General features: G+C 57.7%; 1 protein-coding gene across 3 annotated transcripts; it reads left to right on the top strand.

Annotated features, from left to right (window-relative positions):
- The first annotated feature begins 790 nt into the window (after positions 1-790).
- Positions 791-11,351, top strand: fermt3b (FERM domain containing kindlin 3b). 3 transcript variants are annotated; one of them, XM_088608746.1, is made up of 15 exons: positions 791-1,250; positions 4,294-4,469; positions 4,607-4,840; positions 6,078-6,197; positions 6,557-6,725; positions 6,921-7,023; positions 7,194-7,301; positions 7,413-7,544; positions 7,823-7,872; positions 7,958-8,082; positions 8,656-8,762; positions 9,121-9,336; positions 9,648-9,772; positions 9,949-10,090; positions 10,760-11,351. In XM_088608746.1, exons 2-15 carry the CDS (start codon positions 4,346-4,348, stop codon positions 10,937-10,939), a joined length of 1,935 nt encoding a protein of 644 aa, XP_088464872.1. In that variant the 5' UTR covers positions 791-1,250; positions 4,294-4,345; the 3' UTR covers positions 10,940-11,351. The 3 variants fall into 3 exon arrangements, with proteins under 3 accessions (XP_088464872.1, XP_088464871.1, XP_088464870.1); XM_088608745.1 differs by having other exon boundaries at positions 4,290-4,469; XM_088608744.1 differs by having other exon boundaries at positions 793-1,250; positions 4,332-4,469.
- The last annotated feature ends 502 nt before the right edge of the window (positions 11,352-11,853 follow it).

The following is an 11,853-nucleotide window of genomic DNA, read 5'->3' as shown; positions in this document are numbered from 1 at the left end:
ACTGGTGTCCCGCCCAGGGCGTAGCCTGCCTTGCACCCGTTGCTTGCTGGGATAGATTCCGGCTGCCCCAGGAGCAGGGATGGGAAGACGGCGCGGTAAAGAAATGGATAGTTGTCTTCTGGACTGATTCTGTAATAAGACGCTGCCGAGGTGGGACGGGATGTTCGCTCCAGGACCGGGAGAGATCCTGATCCCCGAGACGGGCAGGAGCTCCTGAGATCTGAGGCCGAAAAGCCAAGGACCGGACCTGAACCACCGGACCAACTATCCTCCCTGTCTAACACCACTGGACCTGAACCACCAGACCCGCTGTCCTCCTGGTCTAACAGCACTGGACCGGCTATCCTCCAGGCCTAACAAGACTGGACCTGAACCACCGGGCCAGCTGTCCTCCTGGTCTAACAAGACTGGACGTGAACCACCAGACCAGCTGTCCTCCTGGTCTAACAGCACTGGACCTGAACCACCAGACCAGCTGTCCTCCTGGTCTAACAGCACTGGACCTGAACCACTGGACCGGCTATCCTCCAGGCCTAACAAGACTGGACCTGAACCACCGGGCCAGCTGTCCTCCTGGTCTAACAGCACTGGACCTTAACCACTGGACTGTCTGTCCTCCTGGTCTAACGGTCACCTTATGAAACGCAGGATGACACAGTGACACACTCCCTCTGGCCCCTGGGGAGGAAACTGATAAAAGAGGAAGAGCTCGTATTCTGCCACCATCTCTGTGACTCTGTGACTGTGCACAACCGCCTGACCACAGAGAGGGGGGAGTGAGCACACAGGAACTCGAGGCGCAGTCTCAGAGAGAGAGGGGGGGGTGAGCACACAGGAACTCGAGGCGCAGTCTCAGAGCGAGCGAGAAAGAGGGGGGTGAGCACGCAGGAACACGAGGCGCAGTCTCGGAGAGGGGGGGTGAGCACGCAGGAACTCGAGGCGCAGTCTCAGAGCGAGAGGGGGGTCTCAGAGCGAGAGAGAAAGAGGGGGGTGAGCACGCAGGAACTCGAGGCGCAGTCTCAGAGAGGGGGGGTGAGCACGCAGGAACTCGAGGCGCAGTCTCAGAGCGAGAGAGAAAGAGGGGAGTGAGCACGCAGGGACTGGAGGCGCAGTCTCAGAGCGAGAGAGCGAGCAGAGGGGAGGGTGAGAGGAAGAGCCACCGAGCGAGGAAACGACGTTGCCTTCCTGTCCTGATCGCCCCCAGAGCAACGAGCAACGGTTCGACCCGCCGGAACACAGAGACCGCCACGGTGAGCCGGGGGGGGGCCCTGGGCGCGGCGCGGCGGGGGGAGGGGAGGGCTGGGTGACCCCTGGGGCGCTCTGCTGCCGATCTGGGGCCCGCGGGCGAGGCCTGGCGCTCTGGCGCTCGCCCAGCGAGAGAGCAGCGGGGGGCAGAGCTCGCTCGGCGTGACTCTACAGGTCACACTGGCGTGCCCAGCTCCTGCTCCGATCGGTGCCCACTGATCCCTGGGCCGGCTGGGGTGGCTGATATGGCTGGGGTAGTTGAGGTGGCTAGGGTGGCTGGGGTGGTTGTTGTAACTGGGGTGGCTGTTGTGACTGGGGTGGGGTGGCTGTTGTAGCTGGGGTAGTTGGGGTAGCTGGGGTGGCTGTTGTAGCTGGGGTAGTTGGGGTAGCTGGGGTGGCTGTTGTAGCTGGGGTGGCTGGGGTAGTTGGGGTAGCTGGGGTGGCTGTTGTAGCTGGGGTGGCTGGGGTAGTTGGGGTAGCTGGAGTGGCTGTTGTAGCTGGGGTGGCTGGGGTAGTTGGGGTAGCTGGGGTGGCTGGGGTAGTTGGGGTAGCTGGAGTGGTTGGGGTGGCTGTTGTAGCTGGGGTAGCTGGGGTGGCTGTTGTAGCTGGGGTAGCTGGGGAGGCTGTTGTAGTTGGGGTAGCTGTTGTGACTGGGGTGGGGTAGCTGGGGTGGCTGGGGTAGTTGGGGTAGCTGGGGTGGCTGGGGTGGCTGTTGTAGCTGGGGTAGGTATTGTGGCTGGGGTGGCTGGGGTAGTTGGGGTAGCTGGGGTAGTTGGGGTGGCTGACGTGGGGTGGGATCGCTCCTGCTCCAGTGACACAGCGAGCTCTGGGCTGGGGCACTGGGGTCGGGGCTGGAGTTCTGTCAGCTGTGGCTCGGTCACAGAGCACCCTGTCATCCTGCCTGCTTCTGCGTTCACATCTGTTCATCCACCTGTCTGTCTGCCTCCCGCCTGTCTCTGTCTCTCCGTGTGTCTGCCTCTGTCTCTCTGCCTGTCCCTGTCGGTCTGTCTCCTTCACTGTCTGCTGTCTCCCTGTGTCTCTAACTGCTTGAGTTAGCTCTCGGTCAGTGGAGATGGTGAGGGATGAGTTAGCTCTCGGTCAGTGGAGATGGTCAGGGATGAGTTAGCTCTCGGTCAGTGGAGATGGTCAGGGATGAGTTAGCTCTCGGTCAGTGGAGATGGTGAGGGATGAGTTAGCTCTCGGTCAGTGGAGATGGTCAGGGATGAGCTAGCTCTCGGTCAGTGGAGATGGTGAGGGATGAGCTAGCTCTCGGTCAGTGGAGATGGTCAGGGATGAGCTAGCTCTCGGTCAGTGGAGATGGTCAGGGATGAGTTAGCTCTCAGGTCAGTGGAGATGGTCAGGGATGAGTTAGCTCTCAGGTCAGTGGAGATGGTCAGGGATGAGTTAGCTCTCGGACAGTGGAGATGGTCAGGGATGAGTTAGCTCTCGGTCAGTGGAGATGGTCAGGGATGAGTTAGCTCTCGGTCAGTGATGAGTGAGCTGGCCAGTCAAAGAGATGGTGAGAGTGAGTGAGCAGGGCAGGTACTGTGTGTTAGTGTCAGTGTGGGGACACTGGGAGTCTATCCCAGCAGGAATGATGGTTCAGACAGCAGGTGGCCTCTGACTGCTGTCTCAGGTTTGCTGGAGTCTGGGACAGTCAGAGAGAGACTGTGTGTATCAGTGCATCAGTATGTCAGTGAGTGTGTGTCTGTGTGTTTGAGTTCTGTATCAGGTCTGCTGGAGTCTGGGACTGTCAGAGAGAGACTCCACACAGAGTCTGTGTGTGTGTGTGTCAGTGTGCACGTCTGCATGAGTATAAGTGTGTGTGTCTGAGTGTGCATGTGTATCTGACTGTGATACGCACAGTCAGTGTGTAAGAGTATGTGTGTGTCACTGTGTGTCAATGTGTGTGTGAGTGTGTGTCAGTGTGTGTGCGCACTGGGCCTGCCCATGAGGAAGTTGACCGCTGAGTGAAGGCTGATGGGAGTGGGTGTGGGTGTGTCCCGGCGCAGCTGTCAGTCAGTGAGTCAGGCAGGAAGTGCTGGTCAGTGCGATAGGGCTGGTCTGTCAGCCTGTCAGCCTGTCACTGTGTGTGTGTCGGGGTGTGTGTGTCAGTGCGATAGGGCCGGCCTGTCAGGCCTGCTGGCAGCGCAGGAAATATTGCACACACTCCCCTCTCCCTTTCCAGCTCATGCAGCATGACCAGCAGATCAGTGCTGCCAAATCAGAAACAGTTTCTCTTCCTGCCTCTCCCACCTCTCTCCTTTCTCTCCCCTCTCGAACCTCTCTCCTCTGTCCTGTCTCTCCTCTCCGTCCAACTCAATTCCAGGTGCTTTATTGGCGTGACCGGTGGGTACAATCAGTGTTGCCAAAGCAAATAACAATAAAATTAACAATAAAGACACAGTCATAAAATATTCACATGTAAACATTTGGAGCATTACTTATTTGGAGACAGACTAACTGTTCCTCAGGCTGGGACAGGAGATCACATACTGGGCTGCCAGATCAACTGAGTTCCCTCCTCCCTCTCCCAGTAGGATTGGGACTCATTGTGATTCTGGCAGGTGTGGGAACTCTGGGATTAGCTGTGTAAATTTGGGGAAGAATGTTTCTCTAATCCCAGAGTATCTGTCCCAGTGCAGTAGGAAGTGCACCTCTGTCTCTATTTCTCCCCGCTGGCAGTGGGAGCACAGCCTGTCCTCTCTGGACAGCCAGGTCTGCCTGTGTCCAGTTTCTATGTCCAGGCTATGGTCACTGAGCCTGTCCTCTCTGGGCAGCCAGGTCTGCCTGTGTCCAGTGTCTGTGTCCAGGCTGTGGTCACTGAGCCTGTCCTCTCTGGACAGCCAGATCTGCCTGTGTCCAGTGTCTGTGTTCAGGCTGTGGTCACTGAGCCTGTCCTCTCTGGGCAGCCAGGTCTGCCTGTGTCCAGTGTCTGTGTCCAGGCTGTGGTCACTGAGCCTGTCCTCTCTGGGCAGCCAGGTCTGCCTGTGTCCAGTGTCTGTGTCCAGGCTGTGCTCACTGAGTCTGTCCTCTCTGGACAGCCAGGTCTGCCTGTGTCCAGTGTCTTGAATCCTCTCTCTCAGACTCCCCGGTCGTCATGGCAGCCTGGGACCTGTCTGTGTCTGTGGAGGACCTGGGCCCTGACGCCCCCCCACTCAGCATCAGTGTGACCAGTGACCTGCACATCGGGGGGGTCATCCTGAAGATCGTCGATAAGACACGTGAGAACCTGTCCATGACTGCTTCCTCACCGCTCCCAGACACACACACGGCCAATTAACCCTCTCCTCTGTCTCCTGTCTCCTGTCCCCTCTCCCCTCTCCCTGTCTCCTGTCCCCTCTCTCCTCTCCCTGTCCAGAGATGAAGAGGAACTGGTCAGACTACGCCCTCTGGTGGGAGCAGAAGAAACAGTGGCTGCTGAAGACGAACTGGACGCTGGACAAGTACGGGGTGCAGGCGGACGCCCGGCTGTCCTTCAGCCCCCAGCACAAGCCGGTCCGGCTGCTCCTGCCCAACGCCTGCACTGTCCGGGTCAAGGCCTGCTTCTCCGGGCCCACCTTCAGGGCTGTGGTGGGCGTGTGCAGGCTCCTGAGTGAGGCCCGTCTGTCTCCCGCCCTCTCCCCGTCTCTCTGACTGTCCCTGTGTCTCTGACTGTCTCTCTCTGTCTCTGTACCTCTAACTCTCTCTGTGTCTCTGTCCCTGTGTCTCTGACTCTGTGTATCTGACTCTCTGTGTCTCTGTGTCTCTGTGTCCCTGTGTCTCTGACTCTCTGTGTCTCTGTGTCCCTGTGTCTCTGACTCTCTGTGTCTCTGACTCTCTCTAACTCTCTCTGTGTCTCTGACTCTCTGTGTCTCTGACTCTGTGTCTCTGACTCTCTGTGTCTCTGACTCTCTCTGACTCTCTGTGTCTCTGACTCTCTGTGTCTCTGACTCTGTGTCTCTCTGACTCTCTCTGTCTCTGACTCTCTCTGACTCTCTGTGTCTCTGACTCTCTCTGTGTCTCTGTGTCCCTGTGTCTCTGACTCTCTGTGTCTCTGACTCTCTCTGACTCTCTGTGTCTCTGACTCTGTGTCTCTCTGACTCTCTCTGTCTCTGACTCTCTCTGACTCTCTGTGTCCCTGTGTCTCTGACTCTCTCTAACTCTCTCTGTGTCCCTGTGTCTCTGACTCTGTGTCTCTGACTCTCTCTGTCTCTGACTCTCTCTGACTCTCTGTGTCTCTGTGTCACTGTGTCTCTGACTCTCTCTAACTCTCTCTGTGTCCCTGTGTCTCTGACTCTGTGTCTCTGACTCTCTCTGTCTCTGACTCTCTCTAACTCTCTCTGTGTCTCTGACTCTCTGTGTCTCTGACTCTGTGTCTCTGACTCTCTCTGTCTCTGACTCTCTCTGACTCTCTGTGTCTCTGTGTCCCTGTGTCTCTGACTCTGTGTCTCTGACTCTCTCTGTCTCTGACTCTCTCTAACTCTCTCTGTGTCTCTGACTCTGTGTCTCTGACTCTGTGTCTCTGACTCTCTCTGTCTCTGACTCTCTCTGACTCTCTGTGTCTCTGTGTCCCTGTGTCTCTGACTCTGTGTCTCTGACTCTCTCTGTCTCTGACTCTCTCTAACTCTCTCTGTGTCTCTGACTCTCTGTGTCTCTGACTCTGTGTCTCTGACTCTCTCTAACTCTCTCTGTGTCTCTGACTCTCTGTGTCTCTGACTCTGTGTCTCTGACTCTGTGTCTCTGACTCTCTCTGTCTCTGACTCTCTCTGACTCTCTGTGTCTCTGTGTCTCTGACTCACTGTGAGAAGCCTGTTGAAAACACACCGCTCAAACCTGTCTGTCTGTCCCAGACCTCCGCCATCCTGAGGAGCTGTCTTTCCTGCGCCCCCCAGAGGAGAAGAAGAGGAAGAAGGAGAAGGGCGAGGGGGCAGAGGAGGCGTACGACCTGACAGGGGTGCAGATGCCCGCAGGTACCAGCACCCCACGTCTCACTCTGTCTCCCCCCTCGTCTCTTTGCTAAACACCACTCTCTTTTCTACTGTACCAGTCTGTATAACCAGCACTGTGTCTGTGCCAGGCTCAGTACCAGTCTGTATAACCAGCGCTGTGTCTGTGCCAGGCTCAGAGTTGGTCTGTATAACCAGCACTGTGTCTGTGCCAGGCTCAGTACCAGTCTGTATAACCAGCACTGTGTCTGTGCCAGGCTAAGTACCAGTCTGTACAACCAGGGCTGTGTCTGTGCCAGGCTCAGTACCAGTCTGTATAACCAGCGCTGTGTCTGTGCCAGGCTCAGTACCAGTCTGTATAACCAGGGCTGTGTCTGTGCCAGGCTCAGTGTCCTCGTTCTACAATGGGATGCCTGCTCACTTTGCTGACTCGCCCGAGACGGAAGCTGTTTACAAGATGTTGTCGGTCAGTCGGCCTGCACCCACCCCCGAGGCCATGGCCAAGATGTACCGGCCCGCCAACGTCATAGACAAAGCCCAGATCAATGGCAGGTGGGACATACCATTCACACAGTGCACAGGGGTGCAGCGTGGTAACCTGTGTGCCCTGTGTATTTCTGTCTGTCTGTTATCTGTGTGTCTCCTTATTCGTGGGCCTGTCTTTCTGCAAAGACTTCTGTCTCTCTGCGCAAGCGTCTGTTTCCAAGTCTGTGGATTGAGGTCCTGTCTCCCTGTCGCCCCCTGCAGGTGGCTGGACTCATCACGCTCTCTGATGCAGCAGGGGATCCAGGAGAATGACCGTCTGCTCCTGCGCTTCAAATACTACAGCTTCTTCGACCTGGAGCCCAAGGTCTGTCTCTCTGTGCGTCTGTCTGCCTGTTCAGACTCTGCAGCTCCTGTGTCCTTGAGCCCAGACGTTCTGTGTGTGTCTCCCTGTCTCTGTGTGTGTCCAGTCTGTGTGCGTGTCTCTCTCTGTCTCTGTGTGTGTGTGGTGTTAACCGCACGCTGCTCTGCTCTCAGTACGACGCAGTGAGGATCACGCAGCTGTATGAACAGGCCCGCTGGGCCATTCTGCTGGAGGAGATCGACTGCACCGAGGAGGAGATGATGCTGTTCGCCGCCCTGCAGGTAGGACTGGGGCTCTCGCGCGCTCCCTGCAGTCCGGTGTCCGGTGTCCAGTGTCCAGTGTCCAGTGTCCAGCGTGCGGTGACCCTCCTGCCCCTCCCTGCTCTCCCTCAGTACCACGTGAACAAGCTGTCCCAGACGGAGCCCAGCCTCGGCGCCACCTCGCCGGCCATGGACGACCTGGACTCCGCCCTGCAGTCCCTGGAGGTCAAGATGGAGGGAGAGACCACCAGCATCGACATGCTGGTGAGAGAGCACCCCTCTGTCTGGAGTACTGTACCCCACTGCATCACTGCACCCCTCTGTCTGGAGTACTGTACCCCACTGCATCACTGCACCCCTCTGTCTGGAGTACTGTACCCCTCTGTCTGGAATGGAATACTGTACCCCTGGTATCACTGTACCCCGCTGTCTGCACCCCTGCACCTGGAGAGGGGAGTACTGGGGCACTGATGGGGGTGTTGGGGTGTTCCGATATTGTGGCCCTGGGGGCCGCAGGCTCATGCTCCTCTGTCTCCCACCAGGAGAGCATGATGGCTGTGCCGGAGCTCAAGGCCTACCTGAAGATCTTCCGGTAAGCAGGCGCCCCGCCCCGCCTCGCCCCGCCCCGCCCCGCCCTGCCGGCGCTGCGGTACGCTGACCCTGTGATCCCCCCCCAGGCCCAAGCGTCTGACCCTGAAGGGCTACAAGCAGTACTGGTTCGTGTTCAAGGACACCAGCATCTCCTACTACAAGAGCCAGGAGGAGGGATTCGGGGAGCCCATCCAGCAGATGAACCTCAAAGGTACAGAGCACACCGCCTCCAGCAGCAGGCAGACAGACCACCCGAACAATATATACACCCAGGGTCCAGGGGTGTCTGTCTCGGTGTGATGACGTCACGGTGTGCTCACAGGGTGAGGTTGATGGTGTCTCGGTGTGATGACGTCACGGTGTGCTCTCAGGGTGAGGTTGATGGTGTCTCGGTGTGATGACGTCACGGTGCGCCCTCAGGGTGAGAGGTTGATGGTGTCTCGGTGTGATGACGTCACGGTGCGCCCTCAGGGTGAGAGGTTGATGGTGTCTCGGTGTGATGACGTCACGGTGTGCTCTCAGGGTGAGGTTGATGGTGTCTCGGTGTGCTGACGTCACGGTGTGCCCTCAGGGTGAGAGGTTGATGGTGTCTCGGTGTGATGATGTCACGGTGCGTCCTCAGGGTGAGAGGTTGATGGTGTCTCGGAGTGATGATGTCATGGTGTTTCCTCAGTGTGCGATGTTGATGGTGTCTCGGTGTGACGATGTCACAGTGTGTCCTCGTTGTTGATGGTGTCTCAGTGTGATGATAACCCTAATCCTTGCCCTAATACTGTGTGTCCAGGGTGTGAGGTGGCCCCTGATGTCAACGTGGCTGGACAGAAGTTCTGTATCAAGCTGCTGATCCCAGCACCTGAGGGCATGAACGAGGTCTACCTGCGCTGTGAGAATGTGAGACAGCAGCCTGACCACACTGCACCGCTCTCCCTGAGCTCTGCTCCTGCTCTCTCACTCCCCTCTTTCTATTTCCTCTCTCTCCTGCTCCTCTCCCCTCTCTCCCCTCTGTCTCTCCTCTCCCTCTCTCTCTAACGGCCCTGCTGTCTCTGGGTGTGCTCAGGAGAAGCAGTACTCCCAGTGGAGGGGTGCCTGTCTCCCCTCTCTCTCCCCTCTGTCTCCTCTCTCTAACGGCCCTGCTGTCTCTGGGTGTGCTCAGGAGAAGCAGTACTCCCAGTGGAGGGGTGCCTGTCTCCCCTCTCTCTCCCCTCTGTCTCCTCTCTCTAATGGCCCTGCTGTCTCTGGGTGTGCTCAGGAGAAGCAGTACTCCCAGTGGATGGGTGCCTGTCGACTGGCCTCCAAGGGCAAGACTATGGCGGACAGCACCTATGCCAGCGAGGTGGCCAACATCCAGGCCTTCCTGGCCATGCAGCGCTCGAACCCGGGACCACAGCCCTCCGCCACTGATGAGACCATCAACACCCAGAGCCTGGTCTCCCCGCGGTACCAGAAGAAATACAAGGCCAAGCAGGTACTGTCCTGAGAGTGGAACAGTGGTACTGATCCTAACACACTGACACACTGAGACACTGATCACTGACACACTGAGACACTGACACACTGATCACTGACACACTGACACACTGATCACTGACACACTGACACACTGATCACTGACACACTGACACACTAAGACACTGAGACACTGACACACTGAGACACTGACATGATTATCACTGTCACACTGAGACACTGACACACTGATCACTGATACACAGATATACTGATATTGACCCCGACACCGCAAACTGACACAGATACACTCTCCCTCTCTCACTCCAGTTAACCCCTCGCATTCTGGAGGCTCACCAGAACGTGGCCCAGCTGTCTCTGCTGGAAGCCACCATGAAGTTCATCCAGATCTGGCAGTCACTGCCCGACTTTGGCGTGTCGTACTTCGTGGTGAGGTAAGGGGGCGCTACAGTGCACAGCGTGGGTAAATGCTGACATTGGCTGCCATGTAAAATCAGAGTCCTACAGCCCTCCACATCTATATAATCTTACAATGTACTCCCTTCCTGTCTCTCCTCTAACCCCCCCTGTCCTCTGTCCTCCTCTCCCTCTCATCCCCCCCCACCCTCAGGTTTAAGGGGTGTCGTAAAGACGAGGTGCTGGGCATCGCCAACAACCGGCTGATCCGCATCGACCTGGCTGTGGGGGACGTGGTGAAGACCTGGCGCTACAACAACATGCGCCAGTGGAACGTCAACTGGGACATCCGGCAGGTGGGGCGCAGGGGGCTGTGTGCCCAGAGAGGGGGCGCAGGTGGGGCGCAGGGGGCTGTGTGCCCAGAGAGGGGGCGCAGGTGGGGCGCAGGGGGCTGTGTGCCCAGAGAGGGGGTGCAGGTGGGCAGGAGGGAGGTTGTGTGCCCAGAGAGGGGGCGCAGGTGGGCAGGAGGGGGGCTGTGTGCCCAGAGAGGGGGCGTGGCTGGGCTGTGTGCCCAGAGAGGGGGCGCAGGTGGGCAGGAGGGAGGTTGTGTGCCCAGAGAGGGGGCGTGGCTGGGCTGTGTGCCCAGAGAGGGGGCGCAGGTGGGCAGGAGGGAGGTTGTGTGCCCAGAGAGGGGGCACAGGGGGCAGCTGGGGGGCTGTGTGCCCAGAGAGGGGGCGCAGGTGGGCAGGAGGGAGGTTGTGTGCCCAGAGAGGGGGCGTGGCTGGGCTGTGTGCCCAGAGAGGGGGCGCAGGTGGGCAGGAGGGGGGCTGTGTGCCCAGAAAGGGGGCACAGGGGGCAGCTGGTGGGCTGTGTGCCCAGAGAGGGGCAGGAGGGGTACGAGGCCAAAAGGTGACACACAGACGCTGGTTCGACAAGAGCTAGACGGCACTGGAGTGAGAAATGGAGAAGAGTATTAAAACTGCGGATTTCAAACGTTCTGATTCTCCCTCTCCCCCCTCCTGCAGGTGGCGATAGAGTTCGAGGGCAACATCAACGTGGCGTTCAGCTGTGTGACGGCGGACTGCAAGATCGTGCACGAGTACATCGGCGGCTACATCTTCATGTCCACACGGACCAAGGAGCAGAGCGACTCCCTGAACGAGGAGCTGTTCCACAAGCTGACTGGGGGACACGAGGCCCTCTGAGCACCCCCGGGACCCCCATACCGCCGTCCGCTGTGTGTCTGTCTGATCTCACACTCCCTGTCTCACTCTCCCTCTGTCTGTCCCTCCCGTGTGTCTCTCACTCTCCCCCTGGGTGTCCCTCCCGTGTCTCACTCTCTGTACCCGTCTCCCCCCCGTGAGTTGCCAGGCACTGGCCCACCATCCCCTTGTCCACTGACCCTGTCACGCTCTCATGTGACCTATGACCTCTGACCTGCCAGCCTGTCCTTCCAGGGTTACGATGTGTGTCAATGCTGATTGGAGATCGGTGGTCTATAACACCCTGTGGACACTGGATTGACAGGGAGGGATATTCTGACGCCTGTATTTAACCCAGATAGTTTAATAACTGTTACTGTTATGAATTATTAACAACTGAGAATATAACAAGATACTCACTGGTGTTGTGATTTTCTTACATCCAAAACTGCAAACTATCAAACATAAAAAATACTGGGATTACTACAGACACCCCTGGGGTCCAGACTCTTACTGGACACTATAGAGACACCCCTGGGGTACAGACTCTTACTGCACACGCTGTACAGACACCCCTGGGGTACAGACTCTTACTGGACACTATAGAGACACCCCTGGGGTACAGACTTTTAATACACACACTGTACAGACACCCCTGGGGTACAGACTCTTAATGCACACACTGTATAGACACCCCTGGGGTCCAGACTCTTACTGGACACTATAGAGACACCCCTGGGGTACAGACTCTTACTGCACACGCTGTACAGACACCCCTGGGGTACAGACTCTGTCTGGACACACTGTACAGACACCCCTGGGGTACAGACTCTTACTGAACACACTGTACAGACACCCCTGGGGTACAGACTCTTACTGGACACACTGTACAGGCACCCCTGGGGTACAGACTCTTA

This window comes from Lepisosteus platostomus, chromosome 16 (assembly GCF_059453375.1).
Source record: "Lepisosteus platostomus isolate fLepPlt1 chromosome 16, fLepPlt1.hap1, whole genome shotgun sequence".
Taxonomy (NCBI): domain Eukaryota; kingdom Metazoa; phylum Chordata; class Actinopteri; order Semionotiformes; family Lepisosteidae; genus Lepisosteus; species Lepisosteus platostomus.
The sequence above is the reverse complement of the archived record's forward strand: the minus strand, read 5'-3'. Positions and strand labels throughout refer to the sequence as shown.

What these genes read in the sequence shown, in the direction of transcription:
- fermt3b (XM_088608746.1), top strand. Translation starts at nt 4,346, where the DNA reads ATGGCAGCCTGGGACCTGTCTGTGTCTGTGGAGGACCTGGGCCCTGAC. An exon ending in GAAGATCGTCGATAAGACAC is followed by an intron (nt 4,470 to 4,606) that starts GTGAGAACCTGT and finishes CTCCCTGTCCAG; the next exon opens with AGATGAAGAGGAACTGGTCA. An exon ending in AGGGGTGCAGATGCCCGCAG is followed by an intron (nt 6,198 to 6,556) that starts GTACCAGCACCC and finishes TGTCTGTGCCAG; the next exon opens with GCTCAGTGTCCTCGTTCTAC.